This window comes from Trachinotus anak, unplaced genomic scaffold (assembly GCF_046630095.1).
Source record: "Trachinotus anak isolate AG129_WGS33_773 ecotype Australia unplaced genomic scaffold, CSIRO_AGI_Tana_v1 ptg000032l, whole genome shotgun sequence".
NCBI classification, from domain to species: Eukaryota; Metazoa; Chordata; class Actinopteri; order Carangiformes; family Carangidae; genus Trachinotus; species Trachinotus anak.
The window spans coordinates 5,348,187-5,373,161 of NW_027273883.1; the positions used below are offsets into that span (position 1 = coordinate 5,348,187).

Here is a 24,975-nt window from a genome sequence, read left to right on the forward strand (position 1 = left end):
CACCAGTCCAATCTCCATAAATTTAGGTGCTTTTTTTCCCAAGCGCATCCTCGTGTTGGATGAGAAGAGAAAATTGTGTAAGAGGAGCACATGTTATAAAATTTCCCCCTATTGGATTTTCCCAGGCTAGCTCTGCATCTCAACCCCCTCCAAACCACCAAAATCACAGCTTTCTGTGATTTTTTTTCAGGTTGTGGGGATGGAGGAAATATGTAGGAGTGGGTCTGTGTAAACTCATTTTTCTACACACTGACATCACTCCCAGTGTGTTTACACAGCAGCTCCTCTGCACTCTGATCTCACAACAATTGTTTCAACATCCATCAGTTACGGAAGTTGATGAATCTTTCGGGAAAGTGTAATCTGAATTTCATAGCACCTTCCATCGCTGTAATTGTGGCTTCATGTGAGACAGCAAAGTTGCATTCAGTTGCTTACATTTGGTGGTTAGGCTGTTGAGTATTTGTTTCAAATCCACCATGAAATTGAAAAGTAATCTCCACCAGATGGCACTCTTCTCCACAGATGTGTCCCTCTGAATTCAGGTGACATTTGCTGGACGCTCTGCGAATGTTTGTATTTCATTGATATTGTTAGAATTGGTGGGAATCCATGGAAATTGAACCCTGACAGCATCAGTGTTATGGTTTTAACTACAGCAACACAAACAGACGCTGGATCCTACTGATGTCCAACGAATCAGAGTGAGTTTCATTCACTCCAGGATACCAGACGCTGTGGGTTTGCAGCAACTTCACAAGGTCAAATTCCTGAACACCTTCCCTCCTGTATTCATGGCTGCATTATTTTACTTGGCATCCCACCTCATGGAGCTTCCTGACCCGTCCAAAGTCCTCATATTCTTAGTCTGCTCTTTTGACCCCCTCGCTGTGTTTGTTTTCTAGTTTCCAGGAAGAAGAGGTTTCTTGTGGTTTCTCTCTGTGTGCCCTGTGTTAGGCGTTGCTGGCATGAACGTGACACTTTTATTGTGATCCGAATTTGGCAATCCCTCGGCCAGGATGAACTCGGACATAGGAGTAAATTTAGGGTTGTCACACGCACACTTAGAGACACACACAGAAAGCCTTCCCCTAAATGTGCTTGTATGAGAAGACACACACACCTAGTTGTGAGCACAGACTCTATTATAAAACCAAGGCCGTAATCAGAGCTGTGGTCGGCTGGTCGGGGTGACGACGTGCTGTCTGAGCCTGGCAGACCTACAGACAGTCAGACTGTGGGGATCTGGCTTTGGTCTTCCTCTCCACGGCACCAGCAGTGGCACTATCTAAACAGGACCTGGTCTGAGGTATCAGCCAAGGACCATCGCTCTGGTTAGCATTAAGCTAACTGGGCTCAGACAGAAGTGAACCTTCTGCCAGCACCTACAACCACAGAATCAGAGCTTAAACACAAGCTGAGGAAATTTAAAACAGGTGGATTTTTTTCTCTTCAATTGTAAAACTACTGTAAAATATTACAAATTTTGAAATAGCTGGTGACCAACTTCATCCATGAAGGATGGCAGTCACAGGTCTGAGAGTTTTTCAATGAACCTTATTAGAGATTTCACAGTAAAGTGATGACAGGAAATAAGGGCAGACAGAGAGAGAATTGGGGAACGACATGCAACAGAGGTGTCCGTCCAAACTGGGTTTGTGGATGTTTTGGTTTTTGCCAAGCATTGTTTCTTCTTACACTTAAATCCAAGACTGATTATTGTCTATGCCCTTGGGAAAACATCTTCAAAAGGTTAAGTGTACATGACCTTCATCATAAAAAGTCACAAAATGACCAGGCCAGAGAGGCAAACAAAAATGAGATCAGTGAAAACCTATTTATGTTGCCTTTCTTTGTCTTTGTTGTAAACTATATTGAAACACTATGGTTTTAAATGAACTGAATTTAATAAACAGAACAGATAAAACATTATCCGCCTATTGTCCCCAGCTCCTCTACCCCAAAGAGGTATTTAAAAAAACGTTAATGATTCAGTTTTTACAGGATGATATGAAATAAAGTACAATCCTTTCACAAATACCATAACTACTGTAGTTACACCACATTTCAAACCAAAAACGTTTAATACTGCTGTTGCAGCACCTTAACAAGCTCGTTTCTTATATAGATTTGGTATCAAACTCAACAAAACAATATCCAAACTTTGCCAAAGCAGCAGGTACACTTGTGAAGTCACAATATGGACATAAAAACTAAGTCCAATATGGCTCCCTAGTGGAGAAAGAATGTCTAACAACCACATTATACCAGACTTATTATCTATTCTGTCCACCAGGTGTCACTATACCCAAAGACATACAGTGAAAACATCTTCAAGCCCTTGTCACCACAGACTGACATATTAATAACCACTACAGCTATGTTAATAGTACTGATAATGTTCATCCAGTAGTTATCTGTCCCTCAGTTTATCAATGAACTTCGTCACATTCTGCCAAAATAACCTGAAAACGACTTCTTGAGTTTTCTGTCCAACCTCAGTCACTTAAACACACACACACACACACACACACACACACACACACACACACACACACACACACACACACACAGTTTCTTCCTGCTTCTCAAAGAAAAAATGAAACATCCGCTTTTCTTTAACTGCTCCCACCTTATTCTGAACTTCTGTCATGTTCAGGGAAATTGCATGATGACAAGACAGCACTGGATCCCAAGAAGGTAGAGACAGTACAACTTTATTGTCAGTTGCGGTGGAAATTCACCAGTTAACATCACCTAAAACATGAATAACATTGGATATACTTATCAAAACAGCATGATTTAAGACCAAACGAGCATTAAATATAAAACATGTTTTTTTTTTAATTCTTCTTCTGCAGGAGTGTCTGTGACTCCTCCGATCTGCTCCAATCAGCATCATACTATGATTTGAAGCCTACTGATATTCTATATTTTTCTTTGTGTCAACAAATCCCATTGAAAGACCAAAACCAACAGTGAACTGATCCTACTAACCAGTATTGTCTGTGTATCCAAAGCCTGATATATCTTATTCTTCCATTGTTGTCCAAAAACTATTAAATACACATCAACAAGCCACACTGCTACAATGGGTGTCATGTTTCTTCTTTCAGCTGTAGTTCATTTTGACTCAGTCCCACATACACAAGAAATACTCAGTAGACGAAAAAAGGCATATTATTCCGCAGCTGGAAATAGTACCCAACAAATGCACTAGTTCCTTATGTTTCAGTGATGTTTAATAAAAACTACAGTACCCAGCTGTAGCATAACATAACTGTGACTGGCTGTGCTGCAAATATTTTTTGTTACCAAAAACACCATCAACCATCCGAAATAGCTTTAGCTAGCCAATACTAACAATTCAACACAAAGCTTTCTTAGACATTGTGTCGGTAAACAGAGATTAACAGCCATTTAAAAAAAAAAAAAAAGCAAAACAACCAAGTATAGGTCTGAATGAATGGGTGATGGCACCTATTCACACAAACATTTTCATTTCACTGTGTCATTCACCAATTACACAGACACAGAGATAAGTGAGACAGTAGCTGAGACACCTTTACTCACCCATTAGAAGTTCACTACTGGACACTGCTGGTCTTTGAGAGTAGAGCCAAGCGAGCTAACGTTAGCATCCGCTGCTCGTCAACACCGTTAGCATCCCATGAACTTCGAGCAAGGTGAATAAAAACGTATCTAATTCCGTCATTTCACCAGTAAACTCATCCTGTTCTCTTTAATCCGTCCTCTTCTGAGCTTCGTTTTCTTTGTTTAAACTTTCTAGACATTATGCCACTAACTTTACAGCATAAAGTCCATTTGCTGATGTGTTCTTGCTATAACGGTTAAAAAAAACATGGCGTCAACTCACAAGTTATGACCTTATGACCTTATGACCTGAAGGAATGACAGGAAGCAAGCTCATTGGTCAAGTTAGATTTTCCCAGCAAGCATTTCTTCGTAACTTTTGAGAAGAAAGTAATCAAATTAAATAAGTGCTGGGTAGAAATAATATTTATTTTAACTAAAACAAACAATTTATGAACATTTCAATGAGAGTGATAAAAATATAAAAGACTTTGACTCAAAACCTTTTTATATATATAGTGATAGGCCCTTCCTAACTGATAACCACTGGTGTACGCAGGGTTTCTGAGATTAGCCTATTAATAACACTGTTGATAAAAATTGATTAGATTGTATTAATGACAAAGCAATTGTGACCCATGTTTTATGGCATGCATCTCAATATGGAATCACTGGGTAGGCAATCAGGAAATTGGTCATTTGGGTCTTTCCATGAAACATATTGGTAATAAGAAAAAATATAGAATAAGAGCTGTTTCAACCTTTAATACAGCACAGCCAGAGGTAAAGAGACAAAGAAATTTACTCGAGAAGAAAAAATAAAAGGTGGAGAAGGTGGAATAAATGCACAGATGGGTAATAAATTAAGAGGAAAAAGCTGAATGAATGAATAAAAGCCCAACAAATACAGATGCTTGCATATGCTTTACACTTTTAGTTACTTGCAGCACTCATCACATGTCACTATGGGTTACAATCTCCCGCGAAATCCCTGAAATATAAGTATATGTTGTGCAGAGTTCATTACAGGAATCTGAACGTGAAGACGGAGCTTCTCTCGCCTGAGGCGTCGCTCTATCAACAGCTGGAATTCCACTGAGCTGCAGTGGGACGGAGAAACGCAGGAAACTGGAGATGCCCTAGAAGTGTGAGAGGTGTACACAAAGCGACGAGGCCTTTGTGGAGATCTTAGGAATGTTCTGGCATCAACACTTTTAAAGACTAAATGTCCAAGGCTGTTTTTCCCACCTCATGTGACAAGTACATGATCCTGAGGACAGCTGCATTCACACATATGTGACCACACTCATCGCTTCAGTACATGCACATCCAAAATGTAGTATTTCTTAATATTCCCTGAGTTTTTCATGGTAATATATGAACATTTTGTTGGTGCTTTAGAGATGGAACATTCAACATTTCAGTTACTGTCATTTAGAAGAGTTTCATTGTATTTTACTTGCATTATTTCAGTCTTTCTATCTACTTCTTCTACCTGTTCTTCTTACTCCATTTCACCTATTTAAGAGCTGCTAGTTACTTTGCAAATTGAAATGTCTGAGCATTTTTTAACATAATTTTAACAATCTGGCTACACTATAGCTGACAGATATCAGCCTTAAAATACCCTGAGAAAGGCCTTGCACCTTGTTTCACACTTGGTCCTTTCTTACTTGAGCACCTAGTTGGCTGGTGAAGTTACAACAGCACACTCCTCTGGCCAAACACAAGGAGATTTCAATAAGTAAAGATCACCTGATAGAGAATGACTGAAGAGCTCAGTCAAGCTGTTTTACAGGACAAGTAACACTGGAGTGCTGCAGTAGCTTAACATCATACTCACAAAATCTGGCTAGAGCTGCCTGCAAGCCGCCCTCTGTTTATATGCAATGGGAGTAATTGTGGAACTTAGGGGCAGCTGTGCAGACAGGTGAGTGGTCAGGTGATCTCCAGTGGAGGGAAAATCACTGAAGGGAGCGAGAGGGAAGATTAGGCATGGCTGGAAACATCTAGTACAAAGACAGAGGAGGTGGGAAGAATGGGAGTCTGATGTTGAAGGGAGGGAGGAGGTGATCCCAACAGACTGAAGAATTAAAACCTTTATGTGAAAGAGTCATTTTCATACTTGGTCATTGTGCTCACTTCCAACTTAACTGATCCTGAAATCTCACTGGAACCCTCCAAGTAAAACAGGGCCTTACTTGAAAGATGTTCTTAAAGCTGGCCATTGTTTTTGGATAATTTTGATTTTGGATAATGCTGATATAATCAATATTTCTATATTTACAGTGGATCAAATGACTACCAGTCATATTGATGGACCCACAGATGATTATCACACAACAAAAAAAGCCAATCAAAGTTTTTTGAGTTGTGAAGCTGTAAGCAAGTAGCAAAGTAGCTACAGATTTATTTTCTGTCATCAGGCTTTCAGTGAATGAACTCACTTTTCATTTCTCACATTAATTTTATCATAATGAGAATATTTTACAGAGGACAGATAAACTGACCTCCTGAAATCTCTCAGCATTTAAGCTTGATGACCTCCAGTCACCAAGACCCTCTATGTATTTGACATTCATGGCTTCATATCTTAACTCCTGGAATAAAAGCACAATCTACATGGGTGTACGACATCACTCTCTCTCCCCACCATCACCCTCTGCACGGATAAGTTGCTGCAGACTCTGGTCGTATTAGAGCTGGTTCGCTGCAGGAAACAGGAGCCTGCTCTGCACTGAGCTGCTTCATTAAGGGCTTCAGTGAAGCATGAGCTCGCAGACAGACAACCAGGCCTGCATCTAAACTTCAGGAACCCATTTCCTCCAGCACACCTGAAAATACATTGTGTTATTATGGGAAGCTGTGAATACTTTCTCAATGAAGCTCATAATCATATTTCTTTGAAAAGAACAAAGGGAAAAGTAGAATATGAAAAACACATTTTTATTGCTCTAAAGAAGCAGTTTTAATGAAGTACAAAAAAATATACGAACCTTCTTGTTACATATTGGTGTTTCAGTCATTAATAGCTTTTTCCAGTGGTTATGACACAATACAGTAATTTAACTGTTATCATTAACGCCCCAAACTCGCCTCCATCAGTCACTTCACTTGTTGATGTATCGTACAAGCTGTGATTGATAAGTTCATGGCCTAAGACAGAAGGAGATGATTTATCCAGTTCTCTTAGTCTCTCTGAGTGATTATGCAGAATGTTTGAAGTTAATAACTTTTGCGGTATTTCTGTTCTGGGTAATTGAAAATTGCAAATCACCAGCCTTCCAGGACGGGGGTCATCTTACAGATTAGCGTAATGGAGTTTGGACAGTGTGCTTGTGTACCAGACAGGGAGAGTTTAAGAAAAGAATTGCTTGAGTTGCATTATGTGCAGAGTAGGATTCAAGATTTCTGGACTTGGCACGCACCTGGGACTAAAAATGAGGATATGTAGACCTCTGCTGCTTCAGTTTTGGCCATTCTGTTTCTGTGTATTAAAAGTTACTAAACTTTATGAGGTTGCAATATTTAATCATGGGCGTATCCCTTTAACCTTGCTGTAATCGACAAAGAGATGGATGTAGAGAGGAAAAAAAGGAAATCGTCTCCTCCGTGCAGCATTTTTGAGTCATGTTGAGGGGATTTTCTGTTGGTGCTGCTTCCCCTCATGCCTGCAGAAGCTGTCCCACCAGGGCGGGGCCCCTCTCCCGGATCAGGGCTGAAGTGATCTCAGCGACCCTTAACACTGACCTCTCCCAACGCTCGGTGTCCTGAGAGGGAGGGAGAAAGAGAGGAGCGGGAGGTCATGTGTCGAAGAACATAAAATTACAGACAGGCACAATAGCAACAAGCCGCCTCGCTCATTACATCAGCTCGGTAGTGAGGTCCTACAGTAACAAACTGAGACTTCCCCATGGAGGTTCACATTTGTTCACATTTATCTTTTTTGTTCCCTAGTCACGACTCAGTTGGAGTCATCCAAATGTTTGTACAGGCGCTTCACTTTATGGGCCTGCCAGCAGCATCCAGTTAGCATTAGCAGCCGGTTCAAACCAGCAGTAAACAAAGTTAAACCATACCCATGTTGTTCCACTTGTAATGATGGCAACAGTTAAGTAACAGTCCAGTTAGGAAGGAGTTACAACATCAAGGGTGAGGTTTCACTCTCAACTGCATCAACATCACTGACAAATGATAAAAAGGGAAGAGGGCGATTTTATGAATTTAGCATTAGCTGCCACTTTCTTTAAAAATGATGACCGACAGTCATAAAAGCATCCCAGATGCTGAAATTCCCACAAGGATGCACCTGATGAGAGAAAAAACCCTTAGCTCCTTTTCATGTCCTCATCTCTTGACACCTGCAGCGATTCAGCTGTGAGGTTGAATAAACACAGCATGAGCTGAACGACAATCTGAACCCACCACATTTAATTTGACTGCAAGAGTCAGAGTTGGAGGAGTTTCGTGACTCCCATGTTATGTTACGGCATGTTCAATCAACAGACGGAAGCAATTTTCCAAAGAAGGGGAAAGAAAAATGCCGCAGAATTAAGGCACTTTAACTTTCTTTTTTTCACAAATTTGTGTTAATGTCAAGTCCTCTGAAGCCTGTGAACCAATATGGCCTATTTTGAGATTTATGGTGCATGATATTAGACAGATCTATGCTAAACCACACATTAAGACAAAAGCAGACCAAACACTCTCTCATTCGCTCAGTCAAACTCCACTGTTGTGGTTGTTTTGCTGTCGTGATTCCTCTCTTCTATATCTCTTTCTTCTTTTTTCTACACAAACCGCTTACACAATGCACTTTTAATGGTTTTCACTCCCCTGTCTCGACTCCTTAGGCTACAGTGACTCCCTACTTTGATTTAGTTTCTTGATCAGTCCTGAGAATGACCTGCTTTCCATCTTTCAAAGGCCCTGCAGTTCAAGGAACTTTTACTTTGTTTTAATCACCAGCTTGTTCCTCACATAGATTTATGCTTCATGCTCTACCTGGACTTTTTCATAAATGGATCATGGACTTTAATAAGGTTTCTGACAAAGCTTTTGATGTAGCAGCATGCATGAGGGAGAACATGTAAAAAAGATTTTTCATTTCTTGAAACTTGATAAGTCCAGCACATACAACTGAAAACACAAAAAAGGTGTATACCACAGAGAACAGAAAAAAGAAAGGCCTGGGATAGACTTCATTCACTGGAAGCTACAAATTTTACACTTAGCTGTCAAAATTAAGTGGAAGGATAATGTGGTTTATTATATCCTTGGGCTTCTTTTCACATTTTTTAAGAAGCACCCTCTCTTACTCACTCTGGCTCTGCCTGTCAAGCTTTCAGTTCTCACACGCCACATAGCACTTTACAGTGACAACAGCGGCAGATTTACCATCAAAATTAATTTCAATTTTGAAACAATGGGTCCTTGATTTCACACAGAGGCCCACAAAATCAGGTTTCTCCTTTCTCACCGATGGTTATGAATGTTGCTGGCTAAAATGACAACTGTCACTGTCTCCAGATGACTCTTTATATTTCTGCTTGACTTGATTTAAAACCGGGACCCAAATGAAAAGAGTCTTAACTAGATCTCTACATGAATGATATCATGCTGAAAGACTGAGGCTAAAAACAACAGATACCAGGCAAAATGTCAGAATCTGCACCTGTTGATGATCAACGACGTAAGACAAAGTGCAGGCTCTCAAAATGTAAGTAAATAATCTGTTAGTGCACAAGCTACATGCAAACTATGGTAAGTAGAGTAGGTCAAAGTTGATGCTGGAGGTTGATCTGTAAACTGTGATAGATAATCTTAAAGTTCCTCTCCAGACATGTTTTAAACTGTAAAAATACTCATATTTTGTTTAACATTGTTTTTCCAGATAAAAAGTGAAAAAAAAAAAAAAACTGGGTCTGGATACACATCTACGCTTCTCATTTACTAATTTGGATCAGGCGTTATGCCCCGCCCACCACCGCTGCTTGCTCCAGGTTGACAGGTGAAAGAACAGAGTATCAATATGGTTAGAGGAGGAAACATCAGAGAGACTCGGCCACATGTTTGAGCCTCAGTCAGACCCAGACTCAGGAATTTTTGAGGAGTTTATTTTGCACCAAGACGTATCAGAATGGTAAACATAGTTAAATTATTATGTTGTTTGTTAGCTTGTAACTGGTAGTGGCTGACACAGTGTCAGTGGTTGTGGTAATGCAAATTCTCGCTCTCTGTACTGACATAGTAGTAGTAGTTCATAAGTCATATAACAAGGAACCAATCCTGTCCCCACAGGTTGACAGGATTGGTTCCTTGTTATATGACTTATGAATCCCTGGCTGTCTGAATCTGTTCTTACACGACTATCATTAGTTCACTGCAGTTCTAATGCTGGAAATACACAGTCATGATGTGTACTGCTTCTTTTGCTCATGAAATGCTCATGTATTGTATAAAAAACATCATATGGACATTTTAACAAGGTTAAAAACGTGATTTTCATCAGCACAGATACACAATTTGGGTGATAATTTCACTGTTCTACTGTTTTCTCTTTCAAATAAATTAATCTCATCTGAGGCTTAGTCTCAAACCTGTTTGACCTTCTGTGTGCTTGTCTTTCCCCACCTGACTTCTTAGGGATGTTGCTGTGCTTTCAGATCTCAACAACAGACCGTCTTCACAGTTGTCTTTTTTTTTTTTTTACCAGGAAAGGAAATTAATGACATTAACGATGGCTGAGTTCCACTTGGGTGTTCCAGTAAGTCTTGAGAGTGAACTGCACCACCTGATTGGAATGCAGCCTTTTATTACCGTTATTAGTTCCACTTGTGCTTATCCCGCTATGAGATGTCAAAATGTCTGCTGTTAAACAGGCCTATTACTTTGCCAAGTACAATGTCATCAAAACAGACAAAAGCAAGTGCCAAACCTATAATAATTAGATCCAAATTGGAATAAACCGTAATTATCCTTTAAAACAGGACCAGAAAAACACCAACAAATGTGACACTCTCTCTTTTGAGTCTCTGATGAGTTTTATCAGCCAGATCTCAAAGGCAGGTTTTCTTAAAGTGGAATAAAATCATTCAAGATGGCTTAAGGAGGCTTTTTCACAAAGCTTTTAATGTTCTAACATCCACAGACAGGAAAATAAAAAATGATTAAAACTATATCCCCCTAAAATGACAAAAATATATATGATTTGTGAACTTGTGAGCTCTGGCTTCCAAATACATTTTGCTTCTCAACTATGTGTCAGCAATTTAACACATTTGGAGCCGAGTGGAGGATCAGAAGGAGGAAAAAATAATCTCCCTTTCAAGCCGTTCTTTCTCGATCATGCAGCCTAACTCCACTGACCAGCTTTTAAGAGACCAGTTTGTGCAGGGGATTGGACGGTAAGATGACGAGGTGTGAGAGTGATGTGCGTGGAATCAGGCCTGACCGTGGTTAATGGGAGCGAGAGACCCGGGATCCAGAACTCCCGGAGCACTCTTCCCTAATCAGAACCAGTGGAGGGGGATTCAGATGACATGCATTTTCCACACCAACTGACTGAATGGGGGAACCAAGGCACTAGAGTACAAATTAGTCGCTCCAGCCTCTCATTGATTAAAGCAACACGGGTGATGAAAAAAAAAAAAAAAATTCTAAATATGATAGTTTTGATTGTAATCCAGAGGTATTTAGCCTCAGCATCTACAATCCTTTCTTAATATGCTTTTATATTTACAATTGGAAAAACCATTGAAGGATCAAAGGAAGTGGATTAAAAGGAAAAAAGTGAGTTTTTCCAGTTTTTCCTTACAATGTAACCAAGTCATTGTTCTGTGGTTTTATTATTACTACGAGGCATGAGGAGGTGGGCTGGTACATCTGTAACCAGTCAACACAATGCCGCTGATAGCACAACATTGTCCACATATCCACAGGAATAACGCAAAGATTCATCAGTGATCAGTCAGGAGCTCTGAGTGAGTTATCAAAGAGCTCTGGTAGATCTGACGGCATCTTTTCATTGTTTATCAGTTCAAAGCATTCCTTTGATTGTTATCTAAAAGCAATTACATCTTCACACGGAAAGTATTTGAGATGTTACATGTGTTTGGAGGAGCTAAAAGGCCGCGGGGATGATAAATGTGATGAGCGCGATCATCGGCAGATTACCACCCAAGTACATGGACGAGGACCATGGGAAAGTCACGAGAACTTGTGGGTGTCTCGGGCATATTGAAGACAGCTACAGCCATCAAACCACAGCTAATGACTCTATTATAGAGGTCTGTTTTCTTATAGGCAGAACAAAAAAAAAAACAGTTACGTTTGCTCACAAGAAAATAAGAAAAAGCAATGGCAAATCAAGATCACCAAGGAGGATCAAAGTTTTAAGTCTGTGGAAGCCCGAGCGCTGAATTATTTCCACTCCAGATACGTGGCCTTTGAAATATGAATCATGCTTCATAAAACAGCATCATTAAATCAAGTAGCCGCTTGCACAGTGGAACACAAATACGATTTGAGCACTTCATTGACTCGTGGCACAGTTTTAAGTAGTCACAACTGCCACTCAGGCTTCAAATGTGGTCGAGAAAAAAGCACGACAAAAGGGTAGAGTTACTGAACAGCAACAAACTCCGAGGCTGCAGAGACATTTACATATCTAACTGCTTTCAGGCTGAAATCTATATGACTTCAGTGTGAGGAACTTGCAAACTGATTGATCCGTTTCTCAGGGATGAGCTCACACTTCACTCCAGCAAGTGATTGGTCTTGACAGGACAGAGCTGGTACCTCTCCTGACCCGGGCTTCGTGCGCCGTTGGCGGGGGTAGCGCCACGCTCAGCTCGTGTCTCCTCTTTCCACTGAGAGCCATCCAGGATGAATAAAGCAGCTCGCTAATGAGCAGCTCACTGGCTCATTGTTACGGGCGCACAAACATCCATGAAACGGAATACACGTGCTGGGACACACACATACAAAAGATGTAACACATGCACAAACTGTGGAGACACTTCATTGTGCTTAAGTGCATGCACCCTCCCAGACACACACAGAGGGGGAATGTGATCCTGGAGGGATTTGCATGTCTCCAGATCTTCATCATCATCACAGCCTATGTCCTCCAGCGTTGACTGAGAGGCTTTTCCACTGTCTCTGCTCCAGTGTCTACTGCAGCAGAGTGCAGAGATGGAGAAACCAGTTAACGAACGCTCGCGGCTGAATATTTCTCACTGTGGCAGTGCTGAGACAAACAGAAGTGAAGCGGGGAGTTTGGACAGACATGAGATAAAAACCTGCAGCAAAGGCGTAACTGAGCCTGTGAGATGAAAACCACAAGCGAATTAGTCTGATTGATGGAGCTATTTGAGCTAACACGCACTCCTCACCTGTTTACAATGTGAGGTTAATCTTCATATATTCCAAAGATAGAAATTTCTTCATGTGCCAGAGTCTAAGTGCAGTCAGTAGAAGGATATTTTATTTTATTTTATTTTACTTTAAAACGAGCCATTTTTATGAGATTCACTTTACTATTATTAGACGTGAGGGAACCTCACTTTCCACTTCATAATCATTACCTGCCACAAATCCTCACTTAAAGGATTTCCCAGCCAAAGGTTTCATCATTTATTCACATTAGTGGAAGGTCTATCACTTGTAATTTATGCCACATTTAAACGTGAAAGCGACACATTTACATGTTGAAATGCAACACTTTTTTTTCCACTGACAGCAGAGCTCCTGCTACATCGATTACTGACGCATCCAATCCTTTGGTGGCCTTGTTGGCATTTAGATAGTTTCTCCTGACAGATTTCACATTCAAAAATAGAGTCTGTCAGCAAACAATATATGAACTGGTATCAAGGGAAAAATACCACTGGATAGGAGTCATAGATGGAGAGAGTTCAGGGGGCTTTATACTTCCATTTTTTATTTTTACTCTGTCCAGCAAGGACCCCAGATTCCAGTCCAAGAGACAAATCGTATTACAGAACTAAGTGACAGCACTGTTTTAATACATAAATAATTCAATATATAATCATATGACCGGGCAATAACTAAAAGCACAATGTTTTCAACAATCACTCCCATGTGTATGAATGCACAAACACATGCAACAGCCTTGTTATTCCAAACTGTAACCACAGGTTTATGGAATGGAACTTCAATCATTAGCTTCTATTTTTGCCTCCTGTTTAAAGGGAGGATTTTGACAAGCCATGAGGTGACAGGTCTTTGAAACACAGAGCGCAAGGGGGGGCGGGAGGGGGGCATCAGCAGACCACACAATAAGCAATCCTCAAACTCTCTCTACTCTTGAATGCCACGGGTGCAATCAACCTTTCCATGTGAGAGCAGTGCACAGCAGCATTTCTGCCACACAAGAAGGACCTGCTTTGAAGCTCAAAGGTTTCAACAATTAGGACCTTTAACAGTGACAATTTGCATGTCTCTGTCATACTCCCGTGATCCCCAGCCCCAAGGACTGCTGCTGCCGCTGCTGCCGCTGCCGCTGCTGCTGCTGAGGGCTTCCACTTCTGTTCCCTTCATGAAATGCCAAGAGAGCTGGGTCCTAATTGAAAAACAGCCTATGGAAAAAAAAAAAAGCTTGGCACTGAGCCCGAGCCAAGAGAACTGGAAAGAGTTGTTAGAGTCACACCAGCTACAATACGTAAAGTGGCCAAGAACATTTAAAAAGTTTTTATCACCTCTTTTTATCATTTTACTGTCACTGCATGTTTTCCTCTGATATGAGGGTGCACTGGTACTAATAGCTGTATAATCCACTTGAGGGCAGTATCATTACTAGCATTAAGACCCAGACAGCAATCCCCACTATGGGAGTCTTTAAAGCTTCAACCACCACCTCACATGAACTTCACTGAGCATTACTCTAACTTCAGCTCTTAAATAGATGAAGTAATTTCTCGGAAAAAACTCTCCCCAAATGACCTGCGTGTTGAATCCCAGTGATACAATACTGCTAAAAACACCCAGCGCTTTGGTCTGAGAGAGGATAGTGTTTCAGGGCTTCTGACAGCTTGTCCCTGGGTGGGTATTGTGGTCCTGCTGCCCTCCCTCCTCTCCGTGTATCATTGAAGACAGGCAGTAGCTAGGGGCTAAACTGAGAAGAGAGAAGGGGGTAACAGGTCCAATTACTCCAAAGTCCAAAAGTCTGATTAGAGCCCCAAATTTTACACCGTTGAGGCCCTGTGGAGAATCATTTGATATAGTGAACAATGGCAGCAGATTGAGTAAAATCTTTTAGTAAAAGCAGGAACACCACAGTGGGGAAAAAACACAGTTACAAGTAAAAGCCCTGCATATAAATTTTCAATCCCTTAATATCCCCCTTTTATTCCCCCTTAAGTTGGAAAATCCTGTTATTCCACACTGTCTAGTATCATATATATTCTGTCAGCTTGTTCTAGGTCTTTATAGAAGCTACAGAATATTTAGACTGAATGACATATTCAAACCAAAGACTCCATGTTTATATTCCTGGAAATATACTAGAGGTCTCGTGCGTCGTTTTATACTGATTCTCCCCAAAATTCAGTCTGACATATTTGGTATCTTTGGAAACTTTGGGTTCTCCACTAAAAAATTAAATAAAGATCTGTGGGTTTGGATAATGTTTGGCTGCACAGCGTGAGTTTGTAATGATTGAACCACAGGCTGGTCAATGGGAGTACAAAAGTAGAAGTAAACAAGTAAGAGCAGAAAAATATCCTCAAATATCACAAGTAAAAGTGCTAATTATAAAGCACAGTGTTAGCATTCAGTGTCAGATGAAAACATGTGGATTGTGATGTTTTTGATCAGTTCAAGAAGGAAGGAGTTAAGCACGAACATACAAAAAGGAAAGAAAATACCTAAAAATTGTTCATTTACTTTAACCTTTATTTATTTCCAGAGACTCGTAGACTTCAGATTTAAATTTCTTCTACAATCCAAACTTCCAATCGAAAACCATTATCATAGAAGACTATGTAAATATTTGAAGTACATTTACAGATTATTTTTCAAGCAATATCTTTTATGGAATTCCTTCGGTTTGTGCCTGACAAATTCTCCCACTTCCAAGTACCTTTTTAAAAATTTTTTCCCTCACTTAAGGATAACTTAAGAACCAAGTCTGTACTTAACTTGTTATCCATGCTCATTTTTTAAGAGGGTAGTTAATCTCATGAACTGAATTATCATCCCTCCTCTTAGCAAATGTTCGTTGTATTTTATACACATTTCCCCATTCAACGTGACATATCTGGTATCTTTGGAAAGACACAAGGATGTACAGTATATTTCATGGGTGTTTACTATTGGTTGTAATCATAAGATGATATGTAATTGGCTAATCTGTGTCCATTTCTTTAGCCTAACTCTGTATTGTTACAACAGGGAATGATCATACTTGCCAGCTTTGTGTGAGGTTTGCCCCCCTTATTGATCAATAATAAGCTTTTTATTCATCTTTGGGTCGATCAGTGTCTGTGCTTTTATTTCTGTGTCGGTGTACAGTGCTTTAACTCAAAAATCCACAACAAGATTAAGAAACAACATGTGGAATGAACAGAGAAAAGAGGGATGGAAGAAAAGTACAGAGAGTTTTGTCCTTAGTTGCTTCCTTAATACATCTTAAAAGTACTAATTATGTAAATAAGTAGGTCAGGTTTAATTTTGCTGTTAAGTGAAAACCTCTACATCCAGCATTGGGGATTTTTTTTTGCTTTAAGATCAATAGAAAAGGTAAAGGAGGAGGGAAACAGGAAAGGATATAAGGTCAGAAAGAAGGAATAAAGTAGAGTATACCTCAAAATTGTGCTCATGTACAGCGCTTTAGTACTTTTCACTTATGACAATGAGCTGGATACTGACTGGAGACCAGTAAAAGAGCAGATGATACATCAAAGATCGGTTGAGATGAAATGAATCAAAGATGACCAATAATCCCGCCAAACTTTACTCAGGAGCTTTAGCTACACTGAAGTCCACAGAGAAGGGATAAAACCTCCACTCGCTCAGATCCAGCCAGTTTTAATATTTACTGCTGAGCTCTGGGTCTAAACAACCTTCAGAGTATACATCACACTTACACCAAAAGTTCAGCCATAAATATGAAAATCAGCTCGGATCCAAGCTAAGAGACTGAGAGCTCAAATTGACAGAGATGACAAGGACATAAGCATTATTTCGTACTTCTTACAGATGAAGCGTTTCCAGGGGAATGTGTTTTATTGAATTTTGCCGAGGTATTTAGTGTCGCTGCCTGAATGTCTGTATTTTAGATACCCGTGTCGTTCCCACTCTGCCTCACTTCATCTGAAAGGGATAGTAATGTAGGAAAATGAATAAGTCTGTATCCCACCCTACTTTTGTGCCACTGTGAGTTCCCTCAGACTTTCCAGCCATAGAAAGAGCAAACTTTTGCACTGATAACTGCTTTTCAGAGCCCACGGAGGGAACAATTGCTACCACACAGGCCTTTCACGGTACACTGGTAAAGCTCTTTCAACACAGGTTTCCAAAATATCCTGTCTAGGGGCGTCCACTGGGCAAACATTGCAGATTGTTAGTCTCGTCTAATGTACGACTTCTCTTTCTGTGTACCCTCTTCAGAGAAGCCAAACCCTGCTAAGAATGGGACAGTGAGGGGGTCTGTATTTCCAATGGATCCCCTCACTAGGAACTTTTTCAACAAGCTCTGGTGAGAGACGACTTTGTTTGAATTGAACTCATCGAAAGACATACCTCAAAACAGTAAGCAGAACAATGGATCCTTAGTTGAGGAGGTATGAAAGCATGAAAGCTTGGGTGGGATTTATGAACTGGGACATACCGAATCCCACATGTGGGGAGAGAGCCCCACGAGCACACACACCCTCCACGGATGCCTCATTTACTTATCACACTGTATCATTTACAGAAAACCGAAGAAGCCAAATACAGTGTCTATCCCAGGCCATCTGAGGTCAGCTGCAGGTGCAGGAACATTTCACAAAACAAGACATTTATCACAACCTGGGTTTTCAGCAGCGCACATCCTGGCCAAGGCTTAGTGCCCTCACTTCTATCCTTAAAACAAGCATGGGATTGTAATCGTAGTAGGCCGTAAGCCAAACATATAAACATAGGTGCAACACCGTGTTTTTGTAGTGCTGTCAAAATAACGGTAAACCGCAGACTAAACATCAGGAGGATATAGCCGGCTGTGTGGCTTGACAGATGTAGTGTGAGAACAAGAAGGGGTCGCGACAAGAATCTGGTGAGAAAAAATCATTTTTACATGACTCTTTATGAGAAAACTCCAGGACTGTATAATTCATTTGAGGACACTAAATATACGACCAAATTTGAGTTCTTGAATCCTACCTTGAAATTCCATCAGAGCAGGAAATTTGACTTTAGCACTGGAGACCAAATCCCAATAGCCACCAGCCGCTTTCCCTTTTTTTAACAGCCAACTGAACCTTCAAACTGCTGGGGAAGACCTCCAAAAAAACATGGCTGGTCATCCACTAAAGCCATGCTTTAACTATTGTTTTCCGAAGTTTTGCAAAAACTTAGGTCATCACCCTAATGAACAAAAGGCGGCTTTAAGGTTGTCCCTTAAGGACTTATGTTTACAGCGGCTGTGTGTTCAGGCTCTGAAACTAAGGCATATATGCTGAAGAGGACACTGGCCTCCTTAAAAATTTAACTACACTCCAGGCCTACTGCAGCGACAGAGGTAAAACTTCAGAATCCCAAGAACTTTAAATGGTTACTTGTGTTTACAGTAAATGAATAAACATAAATGCAGCAATTTCCTGGCTATAGCACCCTACTAAATAATGAGACAAGGCAAAATAAAAGTTTTCAGGGTATAACCCAAGCGGTCTGTGTGTAGCCACTGCTACACATGTAGTGAGACTGAGGTTAAAATAATTAACCAGGACACGGCCCGATCACGTACGTCTGTCTACTGCTGCTGGGGTGGTCAGTACATGAAATCTGACATTCAGCTGTAAATGAAAACATGTGCTGTGTTGGTCCTTAAAAGGCACCCTCTGATGAAAATCAAGTTTTTAACTCTGCTCACATGTCCATATGATGTTTTCTTATAATACAAGACATATCATGGGCGAAATAAGCAGTCAGCACCACAACTGCGTACTTCCACCTTGAAACTGCAGTGAACCAATGACAGTCTGATAAAAACAATTCCGACAGCCAGGGTTTCATACGTCATATAACAAGGCACCAATCCCGTCAACTTGCAGGGACGGGGGGCGGGCAAAATACAGAATTTGTATTAACACAAGCCCAAACACTGTTATCAGCCACTGCCAGTTCCAGCTATGACAACAACGTTAACAAATCAAAGATGCTAACTATGCTAACTGTTCTGATAAGTCTGCTAATCACTGACTTTGGTCTCAACAGACTCACCTGTCAACCAAGCACGAGCAGCCGCGGTGGGTGGGGCACAAGGCCTGATCCAGAATTTCTAAATAAATTTTCTGTCACTTTGCTTATAAGTGGAGCACAAAGTAAGAAAAATGACCATTATTCTGGTCATGACTCAAATTTTGCGCAACACGTCTTTGTTCAGAGCTCTTATATTCCCGTATTTTCCCAAAATCACGGGCAACATCAGCTGATCAAAAGATCATCTTTGAAAAAGGTCTGGATCAGGAACAAGGTTAAAAATATTTTAAGCATTTGCTCCACGTAAAATTACTAATTTAGACTGTTCAAATTTGACAGAGGTATACAGTATGCCCTCTGAGTCCTTTCTAGTTTGCCAGCATGACTGGAAAAGCAGATAAATTTACCAGCATTACCTAAAGTTTTACTAGCATTTTGGGGCATCAGGTCATCCACCACACCCAACCAGAAAATAAAAGCACTGGCACAGCATGAAGGTGAGTCCCACAAAAACAAACTTTGATGAGGCCTGTTAAATAAAAGCATAATCTCTGAGGAGCTGTGTTCTCCTAAGACCAGACTGAAGAGCTGAGAGAAAACTCAAACCAGGACTACTGTGGGTGGTCAGAAACAGCTCAGAAAGCAAGTGGCAAAACAGTCATACACGTGTGTTTCGACCTTACTCTGTTTGATTGAATGTTTACAAACTAATTGTGAAGAGATGGCTGACATTAATCCTCCCTAAGAACATACAATCTGTTTGTAACACTAATTCGCTCTTGGAATGTCATTTCCAAATCGTCTGCAAGAGTCTGAGTCAAGTCACATCAACCCAAACACTGCGCTTGCTGGTCTTTTTAATCTACGAAATCAAAGCTGAGTAAACACCGCTTTGGTATGTCTAATTCCTTGAGCCAAACTCCAGCGGTCAAGTTTCACACATGCCGACACACATCTGGAGCACTCTCGGCATGGAAGATCAGACTTGATATCCTGCACATGTTGCAGCAGTGCGAGTCTCTCCCTAGGCTCTGACCCTAACACTCTTCAAGTGCATCAGTGTGGAGGGGAGCGATCCTCGGGCTTCTGTCTGTATGGAGATGTCAGGATTCCACAGAGGGAGCCAAGTGCTCTCATCCACATTTCCAGGGGGATCTTGGATAAAGTTTAAAGACATAATCATCTGAACAAAGACAAGTACTTAGGCAAACAGCAGGGGAAAAACTGTGCAGAGGGCCAGGGTGGATTCTGGACTTTTATTCTGATGCTAAGTGCAGTGGATCATGGACAAATACAAGATGACTCGCCAAATCTGTCAGTCCTCCCAGAGATGTTGTTTGGGCAACCAAAAACAGCTTCGTGAGATGCCACGTCATGTCTTATCTGGGCTGCTTTCAGTGTTTTCATTGGCTTATCTAATGGTTCATTTAAAGCTTAATTATGTACCTTTCTAATATTTTTCAGTTGAAATAACATCTTGATGTGTAGAGGCAGCGTCAAGGCTCGGTCTGGCAGCAGTGCAGAGATATCCTCATCCAAAGATTTTAAGCAAGCCCCGCCCTTCTAACCAATCAGTGAAGGACAAAGTTAGGGGTGGGAGCTCACGTCTGTCAATCAATACATGCAGTAAACAAGCCGCTGGTCTGCTAGTATCACCTGATGGAAGATGTCGCTAGCTGGCTTCTGGTTCCGGCATTAGCTGAGACTGCAAACACGACGAGGCTGTAGGTGAGGGGCGGAGCGTAACAGAACAAGGAGAGGAAGGGGTGGGAGGAGCCAAGTGGTTTGCTGTTGAGTCGCATGCCAGTGCTTGCTTGATTTCCAGAACTTGCATATTGTAGTTTTAAGTCAGTGTTTTTTCACTCCTTACTTAAAATTTCCCCTCAGCTGTCTGTCGGCCTTGACTAGATTACTCTTCATCTTTGTAAACTGGAATGACAATAGACTCTCAGGGTACATTAGAGCTCCCGATCCCCTTTCATCAAAGAAAATATAACACCAGTCACTTATTCATCTAAGGACAATTGTTGGATTTGCCAGGAGAAAGGTTGGGAGTGTGCTGAGGCAGCAGAGACAGCAGCCGTCCCTGATCTCCCTTGACCCCGCCAGGGTGCAAATACATAGGTGTCACAGCAAGAGCTTCGGTTGCTTGTGTAGGGTTTCATCTGTCTGCTTTGTGGCACCTAAAAAGGATAAGCTGCGTATGTTGCCTGACAGATGTAGTGTGAGAGTAAGTGTGGACAAAGACCTCTGGAGAAATCATTTGCCTTTGGCGCCTTGTTTAGCAAATTCTCCAGAAGTGTGTAATTCCTTTAACTAAAGCAGCAGGTTTTAGTTATGGAACTTTGCAGTGAAACCTGACTGTTAATGACTTTATTAACTTTGGCTCACTTTAAGTCTCTAGGGACGGCAACATCAGTCAGTCCCTCGACCCACTTTGGTCTAGACTGAATATCTCAACAATTATCAAATGACTCGCAGTGAAACCTTGTACAATCATTCAAGCTCATCCCAGATGATGAGGCCTAATGACTCTGGTGGTCCCCTGACCTTTTCTCTAGCGTCACCATGAGGTTTTGTGTGAAATCCCTCAACAACTACTGGGAGGATCAAAATTATAAATTACTTCATCTAGAACATCATCAGATCAAAATTTTATTTTGTCCAATACTTGTGTTGTGAACAAATTTGTTTGTGTGCATTATAACTGCTAAACATCAGCATGTTAGCATTGTCAATGTGAGCGTGTTAGCATCTGTATCTCCAGATTTTCTGCTTTAAGATTTTCTGTTTTATTTGATTGGAAACTGAAAAGATGCAGGTTTTAGACTGTTGTTCGGACAAAACGAGCAACTGGAGAGCTCACATCTGTCCTCAATTCTTTTATAGACTAAACATTTCATCAATTAATTGAGAAAATAATTGGCAGATTAAACAATAATGAAAATAATCATTAGTTGCAACTCTAATTATGTTCTATAAATCACTATTTCCCAAACTTTTTTTGATTAAAATGAATCTTTGTCTACTTGACTCATGTCTGTGAGTAATGAGCAGTTACACTAAAGGGTGATTCTCTCCCCCCCCCCCCCCCCCCCCCCCCCCCCCCAAAAAAAAACATCTTAGATTAATTTCAGTACATTTTTCTCTGTCTTATCCCATTAATCATCTCACAACCTGCAGACCGCAGGTTGATATGTGGACCTTTAAAGTGCTGTTTGTGGCTGGTAGAGAAGATAAACTTATTTGCCACAATTAACTTTGTTTCTTTTAATGCAAAGCTTGAGCCCCCATTAAGACCAGTCATTAGATTTAACCTGTGAAAAGTCAGGAGTGTGCTGAAGCCACAGAGACTGCAGACATCCCTGATCTCCCTTGACCCCGGCGAGGGTACAACTCCACGGGTGTCACAGCAAGAGCTTCGATGGGTCGTGTATGGTTTCACCTGTCTGCCTTTCAGACCTAGATCTGAACAGGCAGAGGAGAATACACCTATAGAGTCCTCTCCTTTTCTTCCTCCATCCCCTCCCTCCTCTCCTTTCTCTCCCTCTCTTTTCTTCCTGGCCGGCTAATCTCTTCTCAGGTTTAGGATTCCCAGTCCGGGCTCTTTGAGGAGGAGGAAATATGGGGTTGGGTAAACATCAGGGCTCTCACTGCAGGGATTACAACACCCATATATCACTGTGACAACTCCCTTTTCAGCGGATGACAAGTCGCCAGGACCCTGTGCGAGGAGGGATCCAATGACACTTCCTATCGCCACAGCAGACACTGATAGTGTATACCGTCACCGTTTTCACAACATCGTGTCAGTTTATGAGGATCCGGTGTCAGAATATTTCTCAGTCAACATCCTTAGACGGTTTGAGGTTTTCACACATTATTGCACCTGATGTTTGGCTTGTGGGCATCTTCAGAGAGACGGCAACACAAACGGAAAAGGACTCTCAAGAAGTGCTTTGATCACATGTCCCTTCAGAGAGACTGCCGTTCATTGTCCGTGACTCCATTTCACTCTCTCCTCTTGACGCACGAAGTGGCACGCATGGCGACTCGCTGCTGGATGCTTTGTGCCTCATCGGCTGAGTGTTTGAATAATGTGAAACCAAAGTCAGGCCTCATTTGAGAAAACCCACTTTTTATCCAGAAAGACATCATGAGAGGTCTGCGAGGCGGATCATTTCCCCAGCCTCTCCGGGACGAACACAATTCCATGTGCTCATGCATTTTAACTGTCAAAGGTTAAAATTCAATTAGCCAAATGGACGTTACTTTCCAAAACAGTGGGTGCGTCCAACAGTTTGCAGAGTGATGCATAATAAGAGGCGAGGGACACTTAAATATTTGCCCCAGTTGCTTCTCTCACTGGTGTCCAGTGGACAACAAACACTCAGTTCTGAGGATGAAATCATTAAGGGAGGAACAATACAGTTTATGGTTGATTATCTTTATCAATATTTTGTATTTAAAAAACTGGAAGATACACATAGTATTGAAGTCATACCTTAGGTAATTTCAGCCATCTGAAATTTTAATTAAACCTTTTCATCTAGTTTGTCAGGCGAGGGAACAGTACTGCATTAGGATATTGGAGATTTGTTTTAAATGTCATTTTTGGGCCTGTGTTATAGCTGCAGTGAGAGAGAGAGAGATAGGAAAGTCAGGGAGAGAGTGAGGGTCTCTAGTCACGGACCCGGGCCGCTGTAGTAAGAAATAAGCTGTCATGGTATGCTCTCTACCAGGTGACCCAACAGGGGGCACCAGGATTTGTTTTAGTAGAATGTGGATTCAAAATATTTCCAGGGACATGCAGCTCTGACTATAATATAGAAGTATTGTAAACTAACATGTCCTGGTCTTGACCTTGACCTTTACAGTTAAATCCAGAAGCATCAGCTTCAGCTTATTATTCTTAGCTGACACAAAGCCTCACTGATGCATGTTAAAACTGAGTCACTGAACTGAACACATTTCTCATAATATTTACCCAGTTCAGCTTTTCTACAATGTCAGATATTTTCACAACTAAATAACTTTTTTTTTCATTTTCTTCTCATTTGAAGAATTAGTTAAGATGTACTTTAACTCAGTGTCCTATAACTTTGGTTTCCACGGAGCCATTCTCCTGTTGCAGTTTCGATTCAGTTGCAGAATTCACTGCAAATACAGGAAACATGGAACAACATGTTCACACAGTGCAGCAAACTGTATGGGTGCGGTGGTCAAGACACAAGACTGTCTTTTCGTGTCTTAAACTAGTTGACTTTTTTTTCATTAGGACATTTTCTTAATGGGAGTCAGATGAAAGGATTGACAACATTCTCATATCTGTGCATAAATCATGGAGCTGGAGCTCAGAGTTGATTAGCTTATCATACTCCCCCCAAAAACATAAGTTGTTGCTTTTACATTTCTGTTTGTATAGAGATTAAACAAACAAGATATGTTGTGTTAATTAGTGAGCGTTGGAGGAGTTTGTATTTTTTAACTTTGGACTGTCAGGCTATTGTTCCTCCCTGTTTCCAGAGCAGCTCCACTCGAGCAGCTGGGAGTTATGCATCTTCCTCAGTGGTGGTGATGAGGGAGAACATCCAGTAATTCTTTAAAAACAGTAACAGCAGTCACAGTTCAAATGGTCACAGATTATGGCTCTGGTTTGGTTATTGTGCTTTGTTTCACCAGAAACCGCTGTTGCCAATGAAAACAGCCTCAGCTTTATATCATACAAACTATTTCCACAAAACAAAACGCTCCAAAGAAAAATAACTATACTCTTCATTTAGCCTAAATTAGAGCAGCATTCAAGATTTTATCTATGCAACTGTGGTGAGCGCAGTCCATGTTTGACACTGTGATAAACTAAGCCAGGAACCAGAAGACTGAATTTTAAGATCTGACCGAGACGATGTGGACCAGTGTTATTTCATTCTGTGGTGCAGAAGCTGGTTCACACATAAA

General features: G+C 41.0%; 2 protein-coding genes across 2 annotated transcripts in view; both read right to left on the minus strand.

The window, feature by feature from the left end:
* Positions 1-3,884, minus strand: part of meox2a (mesenchyme homeobox 2a) — a 39,042-nt gene extending 35,158 nt beyond the window's left edge. The window contains exon 1 of the mRNA XM_071470804.1: positions 3,574-3,884. The gene's annotated coding sequence lies outside the window, so the exon portion shown is untranslated. The remainder of the gene's footprint in view (positions 1-3,573) is intronic.
* A 2,635-nt stretch (positions 3,885-6,519) lies between these two features.
* Positions 6,520-24,975, minus strand: part of crppa (CDP-L-ribitol pyrophosphorylase A) — a 47,269-nt gene continuing 28,813 nt past the window's right edge. The window contains exon 10 of the mRNA XM_071469794.1: positions 6,520-7,364. Coding sequence (XP_071325895.1) covers positions 7,260-7,364 — 105 coding nt within the window. The 3' untranslated portion in view covers positions 6,520-7,259. The remainder of the gene's footprint in view (positions 7,365-24,975) is intronic.